Source organism: Salmo salar, chromosome 05 (assembly GCF_965601325.2).
Source record: "Salmo salar chromosome 05, fSalSal1, whole genome shotgun sequence".
Taxonomy (NCBI): Eukaryota; Metazoa; Chordata; class Actinopteri; order Salmoniformes; family Salmonidae; genus Salmo; species Salmo salar.
In genome coordinates this window covers 19,570,447-19,597,239 of record NC_138295.1, presented here as the reverse complement: position 1 = coordinate 19,597,239, position 26,793 = coordinate 19,570,447, and the positions used below count along the sequence as shown (strand labels likewise).

The window sequence follows — 26,793 nt, the reverse complement described above, 5'->3', positions numbered from 1 at the left end:
TGGACAATCAGAGAGTTACACCCGGTAACAACAGAAGTGTCGCCATCAGAGGAGAAGTCGGAACTCTGTCCTTGAGGAGATACCCCATCGGAGACCTTCGACACGTAATTACATCATTATAGTCGGACCCATAAGAGCGGCAGTTCGGGGCAAGGTTAGGGCTAAACTAAGCATAGTTTACAAATGTACCCAGGCGTGCTTTTCTCTCGTGCACTCTTTCTCTCTCTTTTGAAATCCCTATTTTGTGTAACACGTGTAATATTGTGTTGGCCCGCCAGGGACCTGTTTCATTGTACTAAGTTCTAATCAATTGCCTAGACTGTGTGTTTGTGTATGTGTAGCTTATATTATCATTTTAGCTTGTTAGGTAATACGTAAATAATCAACTCAATTGGTGTGGTACGGACTTATTTAGTGGGACTCGGGTTTGAGAGAGAGAGAGAAAGTGAGGAGGGAAGGGTAGAGAAAGATAGAGAGGAGGAAAGGGTAGAGAGAGATAGATAGAGAGAGAGAGGAGGGAAGGATAGACAGGAAGAGAGAAAGAGATAGGAAGGAAGTTGTGTAGAGCTAGAGTTACTGGGACAGGGGGTGGGGTTTATGGGAAAGGGGGTGGGGTTTATGGTCTATTTGCTGGGTTATCTGGGATAGGGGGTGGGGTTTATGCACAAAACTTTACCACCATCTCAAATTGATTGGTTGTTTTCTCAGAGAGAGGCAAGTGGGTGAATGGCTCACTAGACCCATGGTAAATAGTCACTATATACTCTTTTCATGCTTTGTTATCATCCTGAGTATGAAAGTATGCATCAATCCTAAGGTCTGTAAATTTCCTTATCTCGACACAAAAGGAGGTAGTAAAATAAAGCCAGACTATAAAGCTCTGTAAAAAACTGGTAACTTCTAACAAATGAGCTGTACAGTATATTCTAATGGCGTAATCCATTTCTCCCTTCAACTTGATGCTCCTGAGTGATTTATTCAAAGTATCAGATCCATTGGTCTGGTAATCAGCGGATCCAAACGTTTCTCAAGCGGTGAATCAGCATTGGTCTGGCATTGCCAAGTTCGGCTCATTGACTTGTATTGCTTGAGCCAGTGTCCTTGTGCTGGCTAGAGTAGAGTAGACAAGTGTACTTTAAAGAGGCAATCTGCAGTTGCTACATTCATTTTTGGACTTATAAATACCCATTGATTCTTGAAGAATATAACTTATAAATGCCTCATGAGCTTAGTTCAACTGTCGTACCCGTCAGAATCCAAAATATAAACTTGTTTTACTCAAATGTTTGCAAACAAAGTCAATGTAACGAACACTGCATAGCCTCAACACATGGTTAAAACTATAATGTTGATATCATGGATGGTAAGTCCTTGCATCCATAGCTCTGCCTATCAGCCACATCCATCCGCTTTTTACCGAAACAGGAGTGGGGATCGTGTTTTGTTATTGTTTCAACTGCTGATTGCCGCTTTAAGAGTTGGCTCCAACCCTGTCCTCTGTACTCAATTACATTATGCAGCATGTATGACCTTTACCAGAGAACCTGTAGGCCTGTCCATTCTTTCACACACAGACATGCACCCAGACACAGACATGCACCCAGACACAGACATGCACCCAGACACAGACATGCATCCAGACACAGACATGCACCCAGACACAGACATAAACCCAGACACAGACATGCACCCAGACACATCAACATAATCAGGTCCATAATTATTGACTCAGTTGATAAAGAAGAGCAGAAAAGACTGTATAAAATAAATAATACAAATACTGAACTATATTGTATTCACAACAAAATGGGTGTATTATCTTATTTTATTCTAAAAACAATTCATAAAACAAATATAAAAAAATATTATTATTATCCAGACTTTTTTGCTCATCTTTATCAAAGGTGACAATTATTTTGGACCCGACTCTACACACACACACACACACACACACACACACACACACACACACACACACACACACACACACACACACACACACACACACACACACACACACACACACACACACACGCACACACACACACATAGAGTTGTTGTCATTGGCAGAAATGCAGCTCTCAGCACTCCTGGCTGTTCTACATCAGTTGTGGGGAGCCTGTCCGCCACGCTGCAATTTACTGCTACAGCCATGGTTCCACTGGGAGGGGGGGGGGGGGGGGGGGGGGGTCAGTGTTGCCCTGACACACACAAACACAAACACACCCTCTGCCTCGACAGGAGTGCAGCAGGCCACCGCAGATAAGCACAAAGAAACAAAAGCTCCAGCTAAATAAATCATCCCCTCTCTTTCCCTCTCTTGCTCCATCCCTCTTTCTTTCTTTCCTCTCCCCATGCAGGCAAGCAGGCAGGCAGGCAGGCAGGCAGGCAGGCAGGCAGGCAGGCAGGCAGGCAGGCAGGCAGGCAGACAGGCAGGCAGGCAGGCAGGCAGTCAGCAGCTCGACCCAGGGCAAGGGGACATGCATCACCCAGGCAGAATGAGGAGACCGGAGGGCAGAGGGGGCTGAAGAGTAGCACAGAATTGTCTTAGCCTGAGACACGGCACTCAATACTGCAGGGCACAGGGCCTTGACACGTCCAATCACCCCCACATGCCCATCCCCCCTGGAGGGTGGCGGGGTGAGATGAGGTCTCGGCTGTGGGGAGGGCGGGTGTGTGTTGTTGTGGGTAAAAGTACAGCACAAGGGCCCTCCATAACAGATGGCCATACAGCCACACTATTCCCCAGTGATTGCATGGAGCCTGTAATCCACTGGACTGGAATATACACACAAACACCGTTCATCCAGTGAATATGCAATCATTATAATAAACATTGCTAGCATTGGCAGTACTTACAAGACTGTCTCGACTGGCATTCAGCATTACTGCGTAATTCAATGTCCGTCCAGGTAAGCAAGACGTCCTGAGATGACTTCAAAACCGGCCACTAGGGGAAACGGTGAGCACTATTACCATCAAGTAGGCCAGGATGTTGCTAGGGCACTGTGGACGGGGATGATGGATGTTGCAAGGGCGCTGTCGTACAGGGATGGTGGATGTTGCTAGGGCGCTATGGATGGGTATGGTGGATGTTGCTAGGGCGTTGTGGACGGGGAAGGTGGATGTTGCTAGGGCGTTGTGGACCGGGATGGTGGATGTTGCTAGGGCGCTGTGGATGGGGATGGTGGATGTAGCTAGGGCGCTGTGGATGGGGATGGGCATAAACTGGGAGCTCCAGCTCCGAGTGTCGCGTGTTCAATCCCAGTTCTAGGCACTTGCATATTTTTGGTTTGTTTTAACCCTATACCAAACATCAACCCTTACCTTAAACCTTACCGTAATCTACATAAGGGACACTTGTGGCATTTCCCTTATAGTTGATGAGGATCTCCATATGGCAAATGGACGGTCCCTTACTAGATCCGCAGGTGTTATTAAAACAGGCAGACGGCCTCAGGTCGTTCCTCAGGGCCCGGCCATCTGGCATGTCAAACGCTGTCTAAAATCTATTTTTATGCTATTTTTCTCGTAAAATAGCGATAATATTCTAACCGGGCGACGTTGTATTCATTCAAAGGCTGAAAGAAAAAAATTGAGTAGTCTCGTGGACGCGCATCTCCAGTGTCACTGTTCCCAGCCTGACCACTCACAAATTCTCCTGCTGTTCTTTGCCCAGAGACTGCAGACACCCCATTCCACTTTCTGGCGCCTTCTGAGAGCCAATGGAAGCCTTAGAAAATGTCACGTTACAGCACAGATGCTGTATTTTTGATTGAGATGCTACAGAAGGACAACAAATTGTCAGACAGGGCACTTCCTGTATGGAATCTTCTCAGGTTTTGGCCTGCCATATGAGTTTTGTTATACTCACAGACACCATTCAAACAGTTTTAGAAACTTTAGAGTGTTTTCTATCCAAATCCACTAATTATATGCATATTCTAGTTTCTGGGCAGGAGTAGTAACCAGATTAATTCGGGTACGTTTTTTTATCCGGCCGTGAAAATACTGCCCCCTATCCCAAACAGGATAAACAATTAATGAACATGCACCTGTGGAACGGTCGTTAAGACACTAACAGCTTACAGACGGTAGACAATTAAGGCCATAGTTATGAAAACTTAGGACACTAAAGAGGCCTTTCCTCTGACTCTGAAAAACACCAAAAGAAAGATGCCCAGGGTCCATGCTCATCTACATGAAAGTGCCTTAGGCATGCTGCAAGGAGGCATGAGGACTGCAGATGTGGCCAGGGCAATAAATTGCAATGTCTGAGGTGGAGGTGGAGGGTCCGTCATGGTCTGGGGCAGTGTGTCACAGCATCATCGGACTGAGCTTGTTGTCATTGCAGGCATTCTCAATGCTGTGCGTTACAGGGAAGACATCCTCCTACCTCATGTGGTACACTTCCTGCAGGCTCATCCTGACATTACCCTCCAGCATGACAATGCCACCAGCCATACTTCTCGTTCTGTGTGTGATTTCCTGCAAGACTGGAATGTCAGTGTTCTGCCATGGCCAGCGAAGAGCCCGGATCTCAATCCCTTTGAGCATGTCTGGGACCTGTTGGATCAGAGGGTGAGGGCTAGGGCCATTCTCCCCAGAAATGTCCGAGAACTTGCAGGTGCCTTGGTGGAAGAGTGGGGTAACATCTCACAGCAAGAACTGGCAAATCTGGTGCAGTCCATGAGGACGAGATGCACTGCAGTACTTAATGCAGCTGGTGGCCACACCGGATACTGACTGTTACTTTTGATTTTGCCCCCCCCCCCCCCTTTGTTCAGGGACACATTATTCAATTTCTGTTAGTCACATGTCCGTGGAACTTTTTCAGTTTATGTCTCAGTTGTTGAATCTTGTTATGTTCATACAAATACTTACACATGTTAAGTTTGCTGAAAATAAACACAGTTGACAGTGAGAGGATGTTTCTTTTTTTGCTGAGTTTAAATTACATTTGGACATTTCTTTTGCCATTTGGACATGGTTCACTGACTTTTGGGCTCTGGCCGACTTATTATGATCATATAAGGAAAATGGACAAAACATAGGCCTTATGGACAAACTCACTAAAATAAGACAAATTTATGTCCATACAGTTACTACATTTGTATAATTGACAAACAAATGAAAACATTTCGAAAAATGTTTCAAAAATCACTTTATATGATTTTTTTTTAAATGAAAACATTTGAGATTTTGAAAATTTCTCCCTTGAGACCTGACTTTGTGACAATTTTCATTATGAAATCGTATAGTGGAGCGCACTCGCCCCCTATGGGATTTTTGGTTGATGACACTTGCCATTTGCAATGTTCCGGTTGCAATATGTTTTTGATGAACTGCAGTCCATTTGAGAGGTATTTGCGATCGTGTACAGTATATGGTTCGCCAAATGCCAACAAGATGCCATTCATTTTTGCACATTTCATGGTGGTTTTCCCTTAACGTAACCCTTACCTGTTCCCTTACCTGAACCCTTACCTTAACCCTTACCTTAACCCTTACCTTAACCATTCAGAATGAATGCCTAAACTTAAGTTAAGAAATGTGACATTTACGGACAAACGTTGGATTCTGCAGTGAGACTGTGCGCTTGTTGCACACAGACACGCACACACACAAGTACCTTCCCTTCCTCCTGGATATGTTGTCTTCGTTTACAAAGATATTGGCTTGCAAGAATATCCCAGCAAGTGTCTCAGTTCAGTACAGTGTTTATCACAGCTGTGGGCCACTATTTACAGCATTTTATATAACGTGTGTGTGTGTGTGTGTGTGTGTGTGTGTGTGTGTGTGTGTGTGTGTGTGTGTGTGTGTGTGTGTGTGTGTGTGTGTGTGTGTGTGTGTGTGTGTGTGTGAGAGAGAGAGAAATAGAGAGAGAGACTTGTGAATTTTGTGTCTACTGGTATGTGTGTACAAACGTAATGTTATATGTGAATAGGATTGATGGTGCCATATCCATCGTCTGCCTCTGTGTGTGTGTTCACTTGCCACTTGCTCCTCTGTACTTATCAAATCACATTTTATTGGTCACATACACATATTTAGCAGATATTATTGCGGGTGTAGCTAAATACTTGTGCCTATGTATATGTGTGTGTGTGAGAGAGAGTTTTCCTTCAGCAGGCCCTTCTGAGGACGAAGTAGCTGTGGCTGTGGTTACGCTGGGAGCGCCTGACAGCTGCAGGGGGCCTGGGGTTTGACCCACTGCCAGCCCCATCATAGGCTGCTCATTTGGAGACAGGGAGAGGGGAGAGAGGCGCCCTGAGCAGGCCCTAGAGAGCCCTTCACAGGCAGCGGGGAGTGGGGAGAAAGGAGCCTGGAGCTGAGGGACAGAGGGATGGTGGGGTTTGGAGGGTGGGATAGAGACATGAAGGCACACAGCCACCACAACCCAGATCTCTCCTCTCTCTCATCCCTATAGCTTCATAACAAAAGAGGGAGAGGAGAGGAGAGACAGAGAGACAGAGAGACAGAGAGACAGAGAGACAGAGAGACAGAGAGACACACGGAGATAGAGAGACACAGTGAGAGACAGAGAGACAGAGAGAGACACACGGAGATAGAGAGACACAGTGAGAGACAGAGAGACACAGTGAGGGACAGAGACACATTGAGGGACAGAGACACATTGAGGGACAGAGAGACACAGTGAGACATAGTGAGACACAGTGAGACACAGTGAGAGACACAGTGAGAGACACAGTGAGAGACACAGTGAGAGACAGAGAGACACAGTGATAGACAGTGAGACACACAGAGATATAATCAGAGAGATAGTGTCAGAATTTGAGTGACTGAGAATATTCAGTGGGAAAGAGAGGGAGAGAGAGAGAGAGAAGATGAGGGATAAGGAAAGGAGGACATTATCAAGGCAGAGAGGAGTCAATATAGAATGTAAAAGTAAGTTTAAGAGAGAGAGGGAATATTTTGGTAGGTCTGAAATTCCAATTTGGGAGAACATGTGTCATGTCATCTGTTCTGAAGAAACGAGTCACAGGGCTTTGCACAGTGGCATTCCATGGGAAAATTGGTTCTGTGGGGACACATTTTTGTGGGGACACATTTTTGTGGCGGGAGGACAAGGGCCAGGGGCAGGGCAGCCCTTCAGCATGACTGGGCTCTGTGGGAAACATGGGTCGGCAGTGCTCTGTGGGAAACGTGGGTCGGCAGTGCTCTGTGGGAAACATGGGTTGGCAGTGCTCTGTGGGAATGGTTCCACACGGCGTGGCCTGCCTTTGATTAGCGCTCCACTTCCTGTCTTCCCTCCACCCCCACTGTGTCCACCCATCATCCCAATCCTCCCACTCCTTTCTCTCCCCTCTCGTTACCTCAGTCCCTCATTCCCCAATTTCCTCTCCTCCCTCTTGGTGTGGACTTAGAGAGTGAGGAGGGGACATGATGGAGGGGGTTTACAGGACAAATGTCAAAGAGCAAAGACCCCCATAGGAACCAAAAAACAACAAAATAGGCACATGAACAGATGGTGGTGTTGCGCTCCACTGACGTGCCCACCACTGTGACCTAATGACCTGAATGGCTCCTTCCTCTCTTCTTCCATCTTTCCCTCTCAGGGGTTCATCCCCTAAAGATTGGCTGTTCATTGTTTATCATGGGAAATGCCTTTGAGGGTTGGTGGACATTTAAAAACAAGAGAAAGTCTGAATTTTGTGAAGTGTGTTCAACCCAACATCCAGATGAAAATGTGCCCAGGACACATTTTTTTCAGTTGAGAGAAAACATGTTGGAGTTTGGCATGCTGACTGTAAGAATGTCCAGCAGAGTTCCCAACAGCTGGAATAGGCACATCAACTGAACAGTGGTGTAAAGAACTTAAGTAAAAATACATAAAAGTACTACTTAAGCAGTTTTTGGGTATCTGTACTTTACTATTTATATTTTGGTCAACTTTTACTTTAACTTTCCTAAAGAAAATGCTGTACTTTCTACTCCATACATTTTCCCTGACACCCAAAAGTACTTGTTACATTTTGAATGCTTAGCAGGACAGGAAAATGTTCTAAATCACACACTTACGAAGAAAACATTCATGTTCCTCCCTACTGCCTCTGATCTGGCGAACTCAATAAACACATGCTTCGTTTGAAAATGATATCTGAGTGTTGGAGTGTGCCCCTGGCTAAAAAACAAGAAAATGGTGCCGCCTGGTTTTCTTAATATAAGGAATTTGAAATGCTTTATACTATTACTTTTCATACTTCAGTATATCTTAGCAATTACATTTACTTGAGTAATTTTCTATTAATGTATCTTTACTTTTACTCAAGTATGACACTTGGGTACTTTTTCCACCACCGCCACTGAAATGAAAACTATACACTACCGTTCAACAGTTTGGGGTCACTTAGAAATGTCCTTGTTTTTGAAAGAAAAGCACATTTTTTGGTCCATTAAAATAACATCAAATTGATCAGAAATACAGTGGAGACATTGTTAATGTTGTAAATGACTATTGTAGCTGGAAACGGCTGATTGTTTATGGAATATCTACATATGCGTACAGAGGCCATTATCAGCAACCATCACTCCTGTGTTCCAATGGCACGTTGTGTTAGCTAATCCAAGCTTATCATTTTCAAAGGATAATTGATCATTAGAAAACCCTTTTGCAATTATGTTAGCACAGCTGAAAACTGTTCCTGATTAGGCCCTAGAAGGCCAGCATCCCGGAGTCGCTGCCTCTTCACTGTTGACATTGAGACTGCTGTTTTGTGGGTACTATTTAATGAAGCTGCCAGTTGAGGACTTGTGAGGCGTCTGTTTCTAAAACTAGACACTCTAATGTACTTGTCCTCTTGCTCAGTTGTGCACCGGGGCCTCCCACTCCTCTTTATATTCTGGTTAGGGCCAGTTTGCGCTGTTCTATGAAGAGAGTAGAACAATGCGTTGTACAAGATCTTCAGTTTCTTGGCAATTTCTCGCATAGAATAGCCTTAATTTCTCAGAACAAGAATAGACTGACGAGATTCAGAAGAAATTAATTTTTTTCTGGCCATTTTGAGCCTGTAATCGAACCCACAAATGCTGATGCTCCAGATACTCAACTAGTCTGAAGAAGGCCAGTTTTATTGCTTCTTTATTCAGTACAACAGTTTTCAGCTGTGCTAACATAATTACAAAAGGGTTTTCTAATGATCAATTATCCTTTTAAAATGATAACCTTGGATTAGCGAACACAACATGCCACTGGAACACAGGAGTGATGGTTGCTGATAATGGGCCTCTGTACGCCTATGTAGATATTCCATAAAAAAACAGCCGTTTCCAGCTACAATAGTAATTTACAACATTAACAATGTCTACACTGTATTTCTGATCATTTTGATGTTATTTTAATGGACAAAAAATGTGATTTTCTTTCAAAAACAAGAAAATGTCTTAGTGACCCCAAACTTTTGAATGGTAGTGTACATAATATCAGATGGGCAGTGTTTAGAAGACAGGTGGAAGTGTCCCTCGTTTCCAATGAAAAGCAGCTGGAAATGAGAAAACAAGGAGAAAGCATTTATTTTTTCATGTTGTTGACAACAAATTAAGATGCAGAGCAACTGTTACATTTTTTTAAACAAATACCGGGAAGTATTGTCTGTCATATCTTTAACAATAAAACCGCCTTTGGCCAACGGCCACTGACGTTTGATTTTGTAAACAAATCTGCCATTTTGAAAATGTGGCAACGTCCTGCTCCTTCCCGGACTCTTCCTAAACATTCAGATTTAACATTGTTCAGTTGTCAGAATTGTTTTATCACAAACAGAAAGGTATTTAGAGGCCGTTTACCTGTTTCTTACACCTAGTACTACCTTAAGGACTCAAGACAAATGAGCTGTAGGACATTGGTACCCAGGTGATAATATGTCTCTCTCCACACTGAATGAATTACATAAAATGGATGTAGGAATGATAAAAAATGACATATGTGCACATGACTTCACAATTGAATTTGTATGATCTGAATGATAAGTAGGATAGGGAAGGTAATTGAATTTAGAACAATAGTGTAACTATGAATAATTTTGTGCGGTCTCATTTTTTTATTTAGAAAGGCTGGAAATGGTATTTAATCTCCCCTCGGAGAGATTCAAATCAGATACTAAGTACAATGTACAACGTGTGTAGGTCACAATGGCAAGCCAAACCAAACGAATGGACGCTTACAGCATTGCAGATGTTACAGAATTTGGATGAGCTGGAGTCGGATGGAGGATCGGATATTGAGCCTGAAATCGACCGTACTGATGACATTGTGGGGACTTCCTGTGATTCTGATGTTGACTTTGAGCCTCAGAAGCCTGAGAGACAGAACAGGTCTAACAGTGAAAGCATCCTTCTCACAGGCACCGAAGCTGACTGTGATAGCGGAGCATAATGAAGGAGAGAAGAGGAGATTGATTCCTGTGTAAAGGTATGGGTAAGGGCACAATACAGTGTCCCGTACAATCAATACAAGACTACTGTTTTCATATATTTCCACAAATATTTCTTTATTCTTTATATTTGTGTTATGTACTATTTGTCAAGCGTTGGCGCATGCGTTTACGGCAATTAATTTGACCTGCGTCCTTGCGGGTAAAAAGAAGCTGTTACTGGACTGTATTACTTACTATAACTCTAGTACTAATCAAATCTACAAATAAAATGTATCAAATGTATTACATTGTGGTGTTGTTATTGTAAAAAAAAAATGTCAAAAACATGATACATGTTGCAGTATAATATAAAACGTATCTTTACATGCATTTTATTCACGTCAAAATATATCATATAAAATTATTCCAAATATACAAATTATTCTCAAGACATGACTTCATTCAATCAATCAATCATTTTATTTAGGTTGATAACAAAGCTGTAGATGAATCTGATGTGTTTGCTAAAGGGGGTGCCCCACAGCGTTCTCTGGAAAGATACTTATAGGCTGAAAGGATCAGCTGTTCTAGTGTTAAGACAGTTGGTAAAGCATCATTTCCCTTCTCCTGACGACAAAAAATAATACAAAATCTACTTCCTTCTGGGCTTGTCTTGCCCGTTCATTGGGACTATCAAAACTATTTCCTGTGTTTTGCAATCTTAAATAAGGCTGATGATTGAATCTTTTGGGGACAGATTGGATGTTGTATATAGTTACGGAAAAAAGTAGCTGTTTGCTCATTTGAAACAAATGATGGAGTTGATTTCCCTCGATGTGTGTTGGTTTGATGGGAATGGGCGGAGGAGGGAGGAAGTTGGAAGGAGGGAGGCAGAGCAAGGCGGTCTGCGGGAGGCTACTTGGCTATTTGGTCTGCAAACCAGAGCGTAATGGGCATTTTACGCGACGTCCTCATCACACGAGACACACTTAAGTAGTGCTCGGATACAGTCCCTGACAATGGCACAGATGTTCAAAGGGTTAAGACGTTTTCCCTTATCTTCCTCTGTCTCTCTCTCCCTCAGACATCATTTGTATGTACGCATGTTTGTTTGTGTGCATATTTTGTCTGACCCATTACTGACCCAGGCTGCAGGCTTGGGAGACAGGGGCAGGGCTTTAGGATAGGGATGGGCTGGTATATTGTATGATTACAGCACACACACACACACACACACACACACACACACACACACACACACACACACACACACACACACACACACACACACACACACACACACACACACACACACACGTGCATATGCACAGATGCATGTCAAAAGCATTGCCCATCAACTGAATATAAAGAAAATAATTGGTCTCTCTGTTCCTCTCCCGGTCCACTTTTTTCCTTCTCAACCCCTCCCGCCTGTCAGAAACCCAGCAGTGTCTGTGATCCTCTTCCTACTATTGTGCAGTTCTCTTTCTCTCTGTGTCTCTCTCTCTCTCTCTGTCTCCCTCTCTCTCTCGTGGCAATACCTTACAGTGCCTGAGGGATGAGGATAGTGTGTCTGAAAGAATGGCTATTCATATCACTGAGGACCATCTGCACTATCGGAGTTCTCACACACACAGACTCTCCACCCCACGTCGCAAAAGAGGGCTGCAATCCTTTCCATACCAACAGGGGACCGCTGAGCAGCCTTATAATCATCCCTAACCACCACAGCAGCCCAGACAGACACTCAGCAGTCAGCCCTCCCCTCCGATAATGCATGAGGCTACTCCCAAATGTAACGTAATTATCTGAATGGCGGTTTGCCCTCTTCCCTGCCTGCTCTCAATGCATTTCTACTTGATGCTGGGGAAGATTGAGAACTGATGTCATTGAGAGAGCAGGGTTGACGCTCCATGTTGTACTGGAGATGGAGATGTAAATGTTTTCTAAGCATGGCCCACAGGAAGTGAAGAGGTGTTGAACAATCACCATGATAATCATACTCATCATCATTGTCAAAGTGAAGAAATAGTGGTTCATCATCATCATCATCATCACCACCACCACCACCATACTCATCATCATTGTCAAAGTGAAGAAATAGTGGTTCATATCATCATCACCGTCATCATCATCACCATCATATTCATCATCATCATCACCACCACCACCACCACCATACTCATCATCATTGTCAAAGTGAAGAAATAGTGGTTCATATCATCATCACCATCATCATCATCACCACCATATTCATCATCACCATCCTCATCATCATCATCACACTCATCATCATCACCACCACCATCTTCACCACCACCACCATACTCATCATCATTGTCAAAGTGAAGAAATAGTGGTTCATATGAATCACCATCATCACCACCATCATCATCACCATCATTATCAGCACCATAATCATAGTGATCACCATCATCATCACCACCACCATCACCACCACCATAATCAGCATCATCATTGTGATCATTATCATCATCAGCATCATCATAGTGATCATCATCATCATCATAATCATCAACATCATCATAGTGATCATCATCATCATAGTGATCATCATCATCATCACCACCATCATCATAGTGATCATCATCATCACCACCATCATTATAGTGATCATCATCATCATTGTGATCATTATCATCATCAGCATCATCATAGTGATCATCATCATCATCATAATCATCAACATCATCATAGTGATCATCATCATCATAGTGATCATCATCATCATCACCACCATCATCATAGTGATCATCATCATCACCACCATCATCATAGTGATCATCATAATCATCACAACCATCATCATAGTGATCATCATCATCATTATAATGATCATCATCATCATCACCACCACCATCATCATAGTGATCATCATCATCACCAACATCATAATGATCCTCATCATCACCACCATCATCATCATAGTGATCAGCATCATCATCATCATCACAATCGTTACAGTGATCATGATCATCATCATCACCACCATCGTCATAGTTATCATCATCATCATCATCATTATCATCAAAGTGATCATCATCATCACCATCATTACAGTGGTAATCATCAGCACCATAGTGATCATCATCATAACCACCATCATCATAGTGATCATCATCATAACCACCATCATCATAGTGATCATCATCATAACCACCATCATTATAGTGATCATCATCATAACCACCATCATCATAGTGATCATCATCATAACCACCATCATCATAGTGATCATCATCATAACCACCATCATTATAGTGATCATCATCATAACCACCATCATCATAGTGATCATCATCATAACCACCATCATCATAGTGATCATCATCATAACCACCATCATCATAGTGATCATCATCATCACCACCATCATCATAGTGATCATCATCATAACCACCATCATCATAGTGATCATCATCATCACCACCATCATTACAGTGGTAATCATCATCATCACCACCATCATTATAGTGATCATCATCATCATCACCACCATCATCATAGTGATCACCATCATCATCATAGTGATCATCATCATCATCTTCACCACCATTGTCATAGTTATCATCACCACCATCATCATAGTGATCATCATTATCACCACCATCATCATCATAATGATCATCATCATCATCACCATCATTACAGTGATCATCATCATCATCATAGTGATCATCATCATCACCACCATTATCATAGTGATCATCATCACCATCATCATAGAACCCCTCGTATCACATCCCTAGAAGCCAGTGTTTCTGAACACTAGTAATGATATTCTTGGATTGGAGTTGTAATCCCAAGCAAACAGTTTCCTTATAGCCATATCCCCCTATAGCTCCGTAACACTCTACACTCATATTCAACTCTGGACCTCGAAGCCAGTTCCACTGCTTTTTCTCCCCATCGTTCCCCTGTAAACAGCGACTAATTTAGACCTGGGACACCAGGTGGGTGCAATTAATATTCAGAAAATCAGCAGTAGTCCGGACCTCGCAGGGTAAGACTTGAATACCCCTGCTCTCTACCCTCACACTGTACACATGGTTTTTCCATTGGAAGAAGCATTACCCTGAGACCAGAGGAGGGTGGTGGGATGAGCTATAAGAGGACGGGGTCATTGTAATGGCTAGAATGGAAGAAAGTCAAACGCGTGGTTTCCATATGTTTGATGTGTTTGGTACTGTTCCATTTATTCCATTCCAGCCATTACAATGAGCCCGTCCTCCTATAGCTCCTCCAACCAGCCTCCTCTCACTGAGATGACCTATACGATAGAGACAACAGCACCCATCATTCTCCTTCTTTTTATTACCTTTCCATGAAGACTCTCTCTCTATCCCCCCATCTCATTGCACCAAACCCCATTGCCTTTCACCCTCTCCCATTCTCCCTCCCTCCCTCCCTCCCTCTCCTCTCCTACAGATGCAGGATCTTAATTTGAGCTAGTTCGCTACAGCAGGAAAATAATGATACAGTAACAGGAAATGTGAATTATTATGTGGATTATAATTAATGGACATCTTTAGAAGCCTTTTTAGACCTTGAATACACTATAGGTTTGCATTTCCTGTTGTGTAGGAAAATCCTCGGCATCAAATTAAGATCCTACACCTGTACTCTTTCTCCCTCATTTTCCCAGGGGCTCCACAGACACCCAGGCCTATTAGAAGGAGGAAATGAGCACATTAGGAGGGCGAGGAGGGGGTCTGCAGGAAAAACACAAGGGATCCAGGCCCGGGGTAATGGAATTACTCTCCATTATCTTGCCAAGAGGAACCCATGTATAGGGGGACTTCTGGATGACCAGATAGAGGCGAATAAGAGGCTGTGGATAGTGTCTGGACACAGACCAGGGACGTTGGGGATGTTGTACAGTGATGGTCTTGTTAGCTGGCTATTGGGCTGGTCTCTCAAATGAGAAACTATTATTTTTTTGGTATTTGTTTCATTAGTCCATTGTTGATATAGTCTCAAAATGTTTTGCATGACAGAAATCAAGTTTCAAGATGGATAACTTTCAAAATACATTCAGCCGGTATGATGCATACAGTGCATTCAGAAAGTATTCAGACTCCTTGACTTTTTCCACATTTTGTTACATTACAGCCTTATTCTAAAATTGATTAATATGTTCCCCCCCCTCATCAATCTACACAAAATACCCATAATGACAAAGCAAAAACTGTTTTTAGATTTGTTTTTGCAAATGTATTGAAAATGTAACACAGAAATATCCCATTTACATAACTATTCAGACCCTTTACGCAGTACTTTGTTGAAGCACCTTTGGCAGCGATTACAGTCTTGAGTCTCCTTGGGTATGATGGTACAAGCTTGGCACACCTGTCTTTGGGAAGATTCTCCCATTCTTCTCTGCAGATTTTCTCAAGCTCTGTCAGGTTGGATGGGGAGCATCGCTACACAGCTATTTTCAGGTCTTTCCAGAGATGTTCGATCAGGTTCAAGTCCGGGCTCTGGCTGGGCCACTCACGGACATTCAAAGACTTGCCCCGAAGACACTCCTTTCACTGTCTTGGCTGTGTGCTTGGATCCGTTGTCCTGTTAGAAGGTAAACCTCTACCCCAGTCTGAGGTCCTGAGCACACTGGAGCAGGATTTCATCAAGGATCTCTCTGTACTTTGCTCCAGTCATCATTCCCTCAATCCTGACTAGTCTCCCAGTCCCTGACGCTGAAAAACATCCCCATGCTTCACGGCAGGGATGGTCTCGGAGCTCTACAGACAATTCCTTTGACCTCATGGCTTGGTTTTTGCTTTGACATGCACTGTCAACTGTGGGACCTCATGTAGACAGGTGTGTGTGCCTTTCCAAATCATGTCCAATCAATTGAATGTACAACAGGTGGACTCCAATCAAGTTGTAGAAACATCTCAAGGATGATCAATGGAAACAGGATGCACCTGAGCTTAATTTCAAGTCTCATATCAAAGGGTCTGAATACTTATTTAAATAAGGTATCTGTTATTTATTTTTAATACATTTGCAAAAATATCTAAAAACCTGTTTTTGCTTTGTCATTATGGGGTATTGTGTAGATTGATGAGATATATAGATATATTTTTTTTAAATCATTTTGGAATAGGGCTGGATCGCAACAAAATGTGGAAAAAAGTCAAGGGGTCTGAATACTTTCTGAACGCACTGTAAATACATGATGCGTATATATAAATACAGACGGTATGAGTCATATCCAGAAATACAGCCAGTATGATGCATATATATAAATACAGCCGGTATGAGGCATATCCAGAAATACAGTTGTGGCCAAAAGTTTTGAGAATGACACAAATATTAATTTTCACAAGGTCTGCTGCCTCAGTGTGTATGATGGAAATTTCCATCTACTCCAGAGTGTTATGAAGAGTGATCAGATGAATTGCAATTAATTGCAAAGTCCCTCTTTGCCATGCAAATGAACTGAATCCCCCCCAAAAAAATTCCACTGCATTTAAGCCCTGCCACAAAAGGACCAGCTGACATGATGTCAGAGATTCTCTCGTTAACATAGGTGTGAGTGTTGACGAGGACAAGGCTGGAGATCACTCTGTCATGCTGATTGAGTTTGAATAACAGAATGGAAGCTTCAAAAGGAGGGTGGTGCTTGGAATCGTTGTTCTTCCTCTGTCAATCATGGTTACCTGCAAGGAAACACATACCGTCATCATTGCTTTGCACAAAAAAGGGCTTCACAGGCAAGGATACTGCTGCCAGTAAGATTGCACCTAAATCAACCATTTATCGGATCATCAAGAACTTCAAGGAGAGCGGTTCAATTGTTGTGAAGAAGGCTTCAGGGCGCCCAAGAAAGTCCAGCCAGCGCCAGGACCGTCTCCTAAAGTTGATTCAGCTGCGGGATCGGAGCACCACCAGTACAGAGCTTGCTCAGGAATGGCAGCAGGCAGGTGTGAGTGCATCTGCACGCACAGTGAGGTGAAGACTTTTGGAGGATGGCCTGGTGTCAAGAAGGGCAGCAAAGAAGCCTCTTCGCTCCAGAAAAAACATCAGGGACAGACTGATATTCTGCAAAAGGTACAGGAATTGGACTGCTGAGGACAGAGGTAAAGTCATTTTCTCTGATGAATCCCCTTTCCGAATGATTGGGGCATCCGGAAAAAAGCTTGTCCGGAGAAGACAAGGTGAGCGCTACCATCAGTCCTGTGTCATGCCAACAGTAAAGCATCCTGAGACCATTCATGTGTGGGGTTGCTTCTCAGCCAAGGGAGTGGGCTCACTCACAATTTTGCCAAAGAACACAGCCATGAATAAAGAATGGTACCAACACATCCTCCGAGAGCAACTTCTCCCAACCATCCAGGAACCGTTTGGTGACGAACAATGCCTTTTCCAGCATGACGGAGCACCTTGCCATAAGGCAAAAGTGATAACTAAGTGGCTCGGGGAACAAAACATCGATATGTTGGGTTCATGGCCAGGAAACTCCCCAGACCTTAATCCCGTTGAGAACTTGTGGTCAATCCTCAAGAGGCGGGTGGACAAACGAAAACCCACAAATTCTGACAAACTCCAAGGATTGATTATGCAAGAATGGGTTGCCATCTGTCAGGATGTGGCCCAGAAGTTAATTGACAGCATACCAGGGCGGATTGCAGACGTCTTGAAAAAGAAGGGTCAACAATGCAAATATTGACTCTGTGCATCAACTTCATGTAATTGTCAATAAAAGCCTTTGACACTTATGAAATGTTTGTAATTATACTTCAGTATTACATAGTAACATCTGACAAAAATATCTAAAGCAAATTTTGTGGAAATTAATATTTGTGTCATTCTCATTACTTTTGGCCACAACGGTACAGCCGGTATGACTCATATCCAGAAATACAGCCAGTATCAGTCATATCCATAAATACAGCCAGTATGAGTCATATCCATAAATACAGCCGGTATCAGTCATATCCAGAAATACAGCCAGTATGAGTCATATCCAGAAATACAGCCGGTATCAGTCATATCCAGAAATACAGCCGGTATCAGTCATATCCAGAAATACAGCCGGAATGAGTCATATCCAGAAATACAGCCGGTATGAGTCATATACTGCATATCTTGAAAACTTGATTGCTGACATGCAAAACATTATTGGACTGTGGAATAATGGAACAAAAACCAAAATATTTTCCTTTAACTATTGACCTGACCTCTGTGTTACTAAGAGGATGCAGGCCTCTTTGGGGGAAGGTGTGTGTTTGTGTGTGTGTGTGTGTGTGTGTGTGTGTGTGTGTGTGTGTGTGTGTGTGTGTGTGTGTGTGTGTGTGTGTGTGTGTGTGTGTGTGTGTGTGTGTGTGTGTGTGTGTGTGTGTGTGTTGAAATAATAACACAGTAATGTTGTGTTATCATCCTACTATAAAGTTGGAACACTGATGAAGCAAGACATGCACCGCAGAGGAGGAACTTAAAGAAATTCAGGAAAGAGCCACTTCCTCCCTCCATCACCCCAAACCTCAGTCCCATTCGCACCCATTCACTTACTGTCCCACAGTACCGTACAAATTGCCTCGACTAACCTGTACACCCCCCTCCCTCCCTCACATTGACTATGTACCGGTACCCCCTGTGTAAGAACTCGTTATTGTTATTGTGTTACTTTTTATTTTATTTTCTACTTTAGTTTATTTAGTAAATATTTTCTTAACTCTATTTCTTGAACTGCTCTGTTGGTTAAGGGCATTTCACAGTAAGGTCTACACCTGTTGTATTCGGCGCATGCTACAAAATAAAATTTGATGTGATTTGAGTGGTACCATATAGCTCTAAGACAACCGTCAAAGCTCCTATTAGAAGGCCTATGTAGAGAAGAAGGCTGTTGGAGAGATGGAGTGTATTTATAGCTGGGGCCTGTTCTTCCTGGATGGGCTCTGTTATAGACATCTGGGGCGATGCTGCGGGAGGGAGGGCTTTTATTTGAACATCTCTGCCTCCTATTCTTAGCTCCATTGTGCCGGCGTGTGATCCGGGAACACAATACAGTGCGGGGGGAGGTCTGCTGGTTCGGGGACTGTTCTGGAATCGCTCGGCTGAAGACGGACCACCTCTGTAAGGGTCAATTTACACATGCGGGGTCTTTGTTAGGCTAGCGACAGGTGGGCCAGCGGGACACACAGGATAAGCGAGTAGATAATATGCTTTCCGGGAGCTTATACGTATGTGTGGTTGAAGTGCAGTGTGAGTAAGGTTTTCCACGGCAGCTTAGTTCAGTATGCAGATCAGCTCATCAAAAGACATATATAAAGATATCTAGTTACGGTTCTGTGCAGAGCACACAGCTGGTAAGGACAGTGCGTCCATAAGTCTGTGTGTAATTGCTGTCAAGCAAACAGGCACACCACACAGTCACAGTCACACACACATACACACGTACAGACCCAAACAGATGTGCACTCTTCCTTGGGAAAATACCTGCAGCCAAAACAAGTTTGACCATCCCAGTGGAAGACCCCCCCCCCCCCACCAGTTTCCTCCTAACTTGAAACCCCTTAAACATGAGGAATCTTCGTGCCTCCTCCACCTCTTCCCTCCCTCCGCCACCCACCCTCACCCTGACCTCATTTACTATGTAACAGGGAACAGACATTTTCCTCCTTTTATTTTTCCCTCACTTTTCCCTCCTTTTACCTTTTCGCTGGGCTGGGTGGTGGCTCTAGCCAGTGGTCGTCTGAGCGCAGCCGTGGGTAATTGTATTTACAGATGGCATACGTGCGACCGGCGCAGGTACAGAGAAAGAGAGAGGAGGAAAGCGAGAGAGAGCGAGAAAGAGTCTCCCTGTTTCCCCTCCCTGCGGCCCACAGTACTCTCTGATGAGTAAGGACAACTTTGCCATTTGGGCCAGGGATCGTCTCTCTTGCCGTTACACTGGCTGTGTGAGTCTGATACACACACACTTTCACCAGTCTCTCAATCTATTTCTCTCCTTCTGCATTCTGTTCACTATACCAATGTGTGTTACCCATGTATTATGTTTACAGTGTGTGAGAGTGTCTGTGTGTTGGGGTTGTGTGGGACTATACTGTCGCAAAATGCATTGGGAGAAATTTCAAGGAAAACACATTGCACTAGAAAGTATATACTGTAGGCTTAGCACACAAAGATCAAATCAAAAGGACACTTATACACAGAAAGTCTAGCTATAGATACAGGGCATGCTCATTTTAACAACCATCATGTCAGTAATTTACAGTTGATTGGACTAAATTATCCACTATATGCCATAACTATTGTAGATGTCCTGACATGTCTTGTCAGAGGTCCTTTTACTATCGTCTATCTATATATGTCATGTCTTGTCAGTTGTCCTATTACTGTCGTCTATCTACCAATGTCAAGTCTTGTCAGAGGTCCTTTTACTATCATCTATCTACATACGTCATGTATTGTCAGAGGTCCAGTTACTATCGTCTATCTACCAATGTCATGTCTTGTCAGAGGTACTTTTACTATTGTCTATCTGTATATGTCATGTCTTGTCAGAGGTCCTTTTACTATCATCTATCTATATATGTCATGTCATGTCAGAGGTCCAATTACTATCGTCTATCTACCAATGTCATGTATTGTCAGAGGTCCTGTTACTATCGTCTATCTACATACAGTTGAAATCAGAAGTTTACATACACTTAGGTTGGAGTCATTAAAACGCATTTTACAACCATTACACAAATGTATTGTTATCAAACTATAGTTTTGGCAAGTCTCTTTATTTGTCATGTATTGTCAGAGGTCCTTTTACTATCGTCTATCTATATATGTTATGTCTTGTCAGAGGTCCTTTTACTATCGTCTATCTACATACGTCATGTCTTGTCAGAGGTCCTGTTACTATTGTCTATCTATATATGTCATGTCTTGTCAGAGGTCCTTTTACTATTGTCTATCTACATATGTCATGTCTTGTTTCTATCGTCTATCAACCAATGTCATGTCTTGTCAGAGGTCCTTTTACTATCGTCTATCTATATATGTCATGTCTTGTCAGTTGTCCTGTTCCTGTGGTCTATCTACCAATGTCATGTCTTGTCAGAGGTCCTTTTACTATCGTCTATCTATATATGTCATGTCTTGTCAGTTATCCTGTTCCTGTGGTCTATCTACCAATGTCATGTATTGTCAGAGGTCCTTTTACTGTCGTCTATCAACATATGTCATGTATTGTCAGAGGTCCTGTTACTGTCGTCTATCTACATATGTCATGTCATGTCAGAGGTCCTTTTATTATCGTCTACCTACCAGTGTCATGTCTTGTCAGAGGTCCTGTTACTATCGTCTATCTATATACAGTTGAAGTCAGAAGTTTACATACACTTAGGTTGGAGACATTAAAACTCTTTTTTCAACCATTATTCAAATGTATTGTTTTGAAAACTATAGATTTGTTAAGTCTCTTTATATGTCATGTATTGTCATAGGTTCTTTTACTATCGTCTATCTATATATGTCATGTATTGTCAGAGGTCCTGTTTCTATCGTCTATCTACATATGTCATGTCTTGTCAGAGGTACTTTTACTGTCGTCTATCTATATATGTCATGAATTGTCAGTGGTCCTTTTACTGTTGTCTATCTACATATGTCACGTCATGTCATGTCATGTCAGAGGTCCTTTTACTGTCGTCTATCTACATATGTCACGTCATGTCATGTCAGAGGTCCTTTTACTATCGTCTACCTACCAATGTCATGTCTTGTCAGAAGTACTTTTACTCTCTTCTATCTACATATGTCATGTCTTGTCAGTTGTTCATTACTATCGTCTATCTATATATGTCATGTCTTGTCAGAGGTTATTTTACTATTGTCTATCTACATATGTCATGGAGTCATTGGAGTCATTAAAACTCGTTTTTCCTACCATTACTCAAATGTATTGTTTTCAAACTATAGATTTGTTAAGTCTCTTTATATGTCATGTTACTATCGTCTATCTACCAATGTCATGTCTTGTCAGAGGTACTTTTACTATCGTCTATCTACATATGTCATGTCTTGTCAGAGGTCCTTTTACTGTCGTCTATCTACATATGTCACGTCATGTCATGTCATGTCATGTCAGAGGTCCTTTTACTATCGTCTACCTACCAATGTCATGTCTTGTCAGAGGTACTTTTACTCTCTTCTATCTACATATGTCATGTCATGTCATGTCAGAGGTCCTTTTACTATCGTCTACCTACCAATCTCATGTCTTGTCAGAGGGACTTTTACAATCTTCTATCTACATATGTCATGTCTTGTCAATTGTTCATTACTATTGTCTATCTATATATGTCATGTCTTGTCAGAGGTCCTGTTACTATTGTCTATCTATATATGTCATGTCTTGTCAGAGGTCCTCTTACTATCGTCTATCTAAATACAGTTGAAGTCAGAAGTTTACATACACTTAGGTTGGAGACATTAAAACTCGTTTTTCAATCATTACTCAAATGTATTGTTTTCAAACTATAGATTTGATAAGTCTCTTTATATGTCATGTATTGTCATAGGTCCTTTTACTATTGTCTATCTACCAATGTCATGTATTGTCAGAGGTCCTTTTACTGTCGTCTATCTACATATGTCACGTCATGTCATGTCATGTCAGAGGTCCTTTTACTGTCGTCTATCTACATATGTCACGTCATGTCATGTCACGTCAGAGGTCCTTTTACTATCGTCTACCTACCAATGTCATGTCTTGTCAGAAGTACTTTTACTCTCTTCTATCTACATATGTCATGTCTTGTCAGTTGTTCATTACTATCGTCTATCTATATATGTCATGTCTTGTCAGAGGTCATTTTACTATTGTCTATCTATATATGTCATGTCTTGTCAGAGGTAATTTTACTATTGTCTATCTATATATGTCATGTCTTGTCAGAGTTCCTTTTACTATCGTCTATCTATATATGTCATGTGTTGTCATACTCCCAATCCTTTTATATGTGTCAGTGTGTTCACTCTTCAAGTCCATATGTGCACAGTAGAGTGCCCACTCCAGATAGGATGAATTGATGAAGGGGGGGGGGTGAAAAGAGGAAGAGTGGGGGGAAACGCCACCTGCTCTTACCGTTCTCCGGGTGCTCCATCTCTCCGATACTGCCGTCCGGGGTGGTCCTCTCGTAGTGGTCCTCAGGCAGGGCCAGGGGCCCAATACGGGGCCCCGATGATGATTTGGAGCTGGGGGTCTCCGATTCCTCCAATCCGCTGTCGTAATAGCTGTGCTGGGAGGGGTCCTGTAGGTCTTGAGCCTGATTGGCCGTGGAGAAGGTCACTCGGCGATGGGGGAGCTGTGATAGGAATAGAAGAAGGGACATGTTAGGTCGGTTGCACTCCATTGGTTTCATGAACAGCTCTGTGGATACGTGGTCCCTCGCTGGTGTGTGTGTGTGTGTGTGTGTGTGTGTGTGTGTGTGTGTGTGTGTGTGTGTGTGTGTGTGTGTGTGTGTGTGTGTGTGTGTGTGTGTGTGTGTGTGTGTGTGTGTGTGTGTGTGTGTAAAGGAGGGGATATGAGGGGGAAAGCAGCTGTCTGAGTCGTGTGTTTGATGGCAGCATAATTAAAATACAATTAGCCTTCCCACTTGTGCTGGCGTCGGACGTGACTCACTCATTCCTCTGGAGGGTACTGGGGACTGGAATGAGGTACAGAGGCTCACAGACACACACCACACAGGTGATTTAACTACTTCCTGCTACACACACACCACACAGGTGATTTAACTACTGCCTGCTACACACACCACACAGGGAATTTAACTACTGCCTGCTACACACTCCGCACAGGTGATTTAACTACTTCCTGCTACACACACCACACAGGTGATTTAACTACTTTCTGCTACACACGCCGCACAGGTGATTTAACTACTTCCTGCTACACACACTACACAGGTGATTTAACTACTTCCTGCTACACACACCACACAGGTGATTTAACTACTTCCTGCTACACACACTACACAGGTGATTTAACTACTTCCTGCTACACACACCACACAGGTGATTTAACTACTTCCTGCTACACACACCACACAGGTGATTTAACTATTTCCTGCTACACACGCCACACAGGTGATTTAACTACTTCCTGCTACACACACCACACAGGTGATTTAACTACTTTCTGCTACACACGCTGCACAGGTGATTTAACTACTTCCTGCTACACACACACCACAAAGGTGATTTAACTACTGCCTGCTAGTCATTCACATCCCTAATACACACTCACATAAAGGATGCTTTCATATCTCACACATGCGCACATACACAAATACACACAAGGAAGCACACACACACACACACACACACATATATACACTCTCTGTGCGGAGTGTATTACCTCACAGTTAACTAAATCCTCCTTGACTGCTACAGCCAGGTCTGATAAAGAGGACGGGTGCGTCACAGATCCCTGAGGGACCCCCTGGCTGACAAGCACAGGCCCTCAATCACTATAGGAAGAGACAGGCCCGCAAATTGGGTCTGGGAAAGACTTAGAGAGCGCTGTCAAGGAGCTCACACTACACCAGCAACTATACTATCTCCAACTATAGAACCTGGCTTGCTCTCAGGAAGTCACTCAGACACACAGCTAAAGGGGAAATAAAGATAGAAATGTGTGGAGAGAAGGCAGAAAGAGTAAGAGAGGGGGAAGTGAGAGAGAGAAAGTTGAAATAGGGAATGTTTCATTTCAATGGGTATTATTCTCTCTCTCTCTGTATCTCTCTCTCCGTCTCTCTGTCTCTCCGTCTCTGTATCTCTCTCTCCGGCTCTCTGTCTCTCCGTCTCTCTCTCTCTCCGTCTCTGTCTCTCTCTCCGTCTCTCTCTCTCTCCATCTCTGTCTCTCTCCATCTCTGTCTCTGCCTCTCCATCTCTGTCTCTGCCTCTCCGTCTCTGTCTCTCTCTCACTCAAAATGTTGTAAAAATCTCATATACGCCACTCTTTATCTGCCACTGTGTCCATTAACCCCCAGACAAAACTACATAAAAAGCCACTATCAAATGTTTGTTTTCCTTTTTGTTTGTTTATTTCTTTGTTTCAGCAGCAAGACTTGTTGGAGTTGCCCCAGTACAGGCTGTAAATAGAAGAGCCTGCTCAGCGGGTTGTATCATGGGAAAGTGGAACAGCAGCTCCGTGGAACTATGAATATAGACTATAGAACCCCTAGAAACGTCAGTCACATCCCAGTTCCACTTAAAACTGTATAGCAAGGTGGCCATTTTATGTCGACATGACCTCTGTCGATGAGCGATGATAATTGTGTCATTATTACGACTCAAATATTTTAGTATAATGAAAGCTTTATTAAATTGTACTTGTATAATTGATTTAAAGGTGCAATATGCAGAAATATCACCGCTATTTCCTAATTGCTAAAGTTTTAAAAGTTTGCCTAATTTCAGATTATGGGACTAAATAAGCAGTCATTGTACCATCTAAACCACCGTGAAATATCTTTTCAATAACAAAAAAGATTGTATTTTCAGCTGTTTGAAGCTAGTGTACAAAACCTAAAGTAAAAGATGCAAAAACTAAACTTAAGAACAGGAAGCATAGAAATTGCGCCCATAGAACAGATCTCTTCTTAGACTTGCTTTCAATGAGAATTTGGTTGGGTCACCCAAAAAGTAAAAATGAATAGGGAAAATACAGAATAATTAGCATCTCCATATTAACATAATGGCTGAAGATGGCTGAACAGCTCATTTCCATCCATAGTCCTTTGGATAGTCGATTGAATTCTGTGTATATGCGTGTGTGTGGTGTTTACATTATCATCAACTTGTATGTGTTTAGAAGAAAATAATTTAAAAAAACATATTTCTACATAAAACATAAAGGCAGGGTCAGTGGATAACACTAATCTCTGACCTAGACAGGACACATGTCCAAAATAAAAAGATGTAAGATAAAAACACCCACAATCTTCTTTTGCTCCTGATAGCGCCAACAAGCCTCCTCTCAGAGCAGAAAGAAGAAGAAACAGTTATTGTTTTCCACCTCATGTCTATAGCCCTTGGCTAAGATGTGGAGGAAGTAACTAAATGAAAGAATGAAGGGGATTCATCCATTGAGATAGCGCATGGCCGTGCATGCGGCCAGCTGCCCGTACAGACAGATAGGAGGGGTCCTTCAGTAGCTGACAGGGAGACACATTGTCCTTCTTCAGATTATTAAAACCAGACACTGAACAATGCAAGACTGGATACTCTCCATTGCTTCTCGGCTGTGTTTGTAAGGTTTGAGGTGGAATGTGGAGATAGCAAGGCTGTATGTGTTTTCTCCCTCCCTTTTCCTCTGTACTGCAGCTCTGTTACTCTTTCCCCATCTTCATACTGAACACAATGGAGGGGTAGCCTTATTACAAGAAGC

General features: G+C 42.8%; 1 protein-coding gene across 3 annotated transcripts in view; it reads right to left on the bottom strand.

Moving 5' to 3' along the window:
* Nucleotides 1-26,793, bottom strand: part of LOC106604502 (protocadherin-1) — a 384,701-nt gene that overhangs the window by 128,667 nt on the left and 229,241 nt on the right. For all 3 annotated transcript variants that reach the window (XM_014199169.3, XM_014199168.3, XM_014199170.3), the window contains exon 4: nt 23,488-23,707. In XM_014199169.3, coding sequence (XP_014054644.1) covers nt 23,488-23,707 — 220 coding nt within the window. The remainder of the gene's footprint in view (nt 1-23,487; nt 23,708-26,793) is intronic.